Genomic DNA, 1,699 nt, shown 5'->3' on the forward strand with positions numbered 1-1,699 from the left:
TCCAACCGGGCAGTTATTGGGACAGTGGCTTACCCCCTAAAGACTCCAAAAAGCGAGGGAGAAGAACAGATCTCCAGCGAACTATCGCTCTAGGGAAAATCCTGGTGGATTCAGGCAGGTATGCTAAGCTAACTAAGTACTACAAGCCCTCCCACATTAGTGAATCATGAAACTTATTTCATGGAATATAAGAGGGCTCAATAGCCCCGGGAAACTCAGATTAATAAAAAACATGATAAAGCAGGAGCAGCCACAGATTTTCTTTCTCCAAGAAACGAAGTGTAACAGTACCACTCTTGGGAACATTCTTTCCAAGGCATGGCCAGGTTGTCACTCGCTAGCGGTGGATGCCTCAGGGGCCTCGGGTGGTTTGGCTATTGCATGGAACACTCAAGCGATTGGGCTGACAGACATCCATGCTACTCAACACATTATTCAAGCCACCTTTCACATTTTAGGTACCAACATTCATGGTCATCTAACCAACGTTTATTTCCCTCAGGTAGCTAGCAACAAAACAATTGTTCTAAACACAATCGCAGAGCTCAATTTCAACAGAGTCCACCCTCTTTGGATCATGGGGGGCGATTATAACATGATAACCAAGCTAGAAGAAAAGAAAGGCGGGCGAGCTAGGCTGGAACAGGCAGACGCCCACTTCAAAGAATTCATCCTAAATAATTCTCTAATTGACATGCAATTTTGCAACGGCACGCATACGTGGAGTAATCGAAGAACAGGAAAGCAGCAAATTGCATCCAAACTTGACAGATTCCTCATCTCTGACAACGCGGTGCATCTTGGAGGAGATCTTTCTGCATCAATACTCCCTTACTCAGGCTCGGATCATTGGCCTATCACCCTCCAGTGGCAAAGACCAGGTGATGTCACAAGGCGACCTTTTCGCTTTGAAGCTTTCTGGCTTTCACACCCCGCTTTCAAAGACTTCATCAGATCTACTTGGACCTCTTTCCCTCAGCCAGATGGTTCAAAAATGTTTCAGTTTCAGCAAAAGCTCAAATTCCTCAAAGGCCAAATCAAGCGCTGGAACAAAGAGACATTCGGCAACATCTTTCAAGCGCAGTAGGAGTTAAACAAGGAAATGAAAGATCTCCAGCAACAAGTCATCTCAGGGGGACATAATGAAGAAACCCTTGCTCAGGAACAGCGCATTCATAACCAATTGGAGGAAAGAAGGAAGCAGGAGGAAATTTTATGGAAGCAAAAGTCCAGGATTAGATGGCTGAAAGAAGGAGAGAGGAACACCAAATTCTTCCATCGAACCACAATTCAGCGAAGAATGCACAATACCATTTCGTTCATTCAGAATCCAGAAGGGGAGAGAGTGGAAAATCATGCAGAGATTGAGCAGGAGTTCCTTAGACACTTCCAGCAGGTTCATCTAGAGCCCCAAGCGGATAGGAGGCCTGCTATAGAAAAAATCATTTCAAATGTGCCTAAAATCATTACAGCAGAGCATAACAAACTCCTTCTACGCCCTATCATGCAACAGGAGGTGGACGCAACTATGCACCAACTCAAGGAAGGCAAAGCCCCTGGCCCGGATGGCTTCACCACAACGTTCTTCCACTCTTTCTGGGAATTGATAAAAGAAGAAGTCTGGCTAGTGGTGGAGGAATCACGCTCCCTTCATTGGCTTTTACCCTCACTCAACTCAACCTTCATTGCGCTGGTCCCT

The 1,699-nt window shown here is 45.7% G+C and overlaps 1 protein-coding gene across 1 annotated transcript; it reads left to right on the top strand.

Annotated features, from left to right (window-relative positions):
- Positions 1–232: 232 nt before the first annotated feature.
- On the top strand, positions 233–1,087 carry LOC149227115 (uncharacterized). Its single transcript, XM_089380410.1, has one exon. The coding sequence runs from the start codon at positions 233–235 to the stop codon at positions 1,085–1,087; it is 855 nt and encodes a 284-aa protein (XP_089236536.1).
- The last annotated feature ends 612 nt before the right edge of the window (positions 1,088–1,699 follow it).

The sequence above is a fragment of the Pinus tabuliformis genome, chromosome J, assembly GCF_031772625.1.
Source record: "Pinus tabuliformis cultivar Carrire ecotype Pingquan chromosome J, CPIR1, whole genome shotgun sequence".
In the NCBI taxonomy this organism is placed as follows: domain Eukaryota; kingdom Viridiplantae; phylum Streptophyta; class Pinopsida; order Pinales; family Pinaceae; genus Pinus; species Pinus tabuliformis.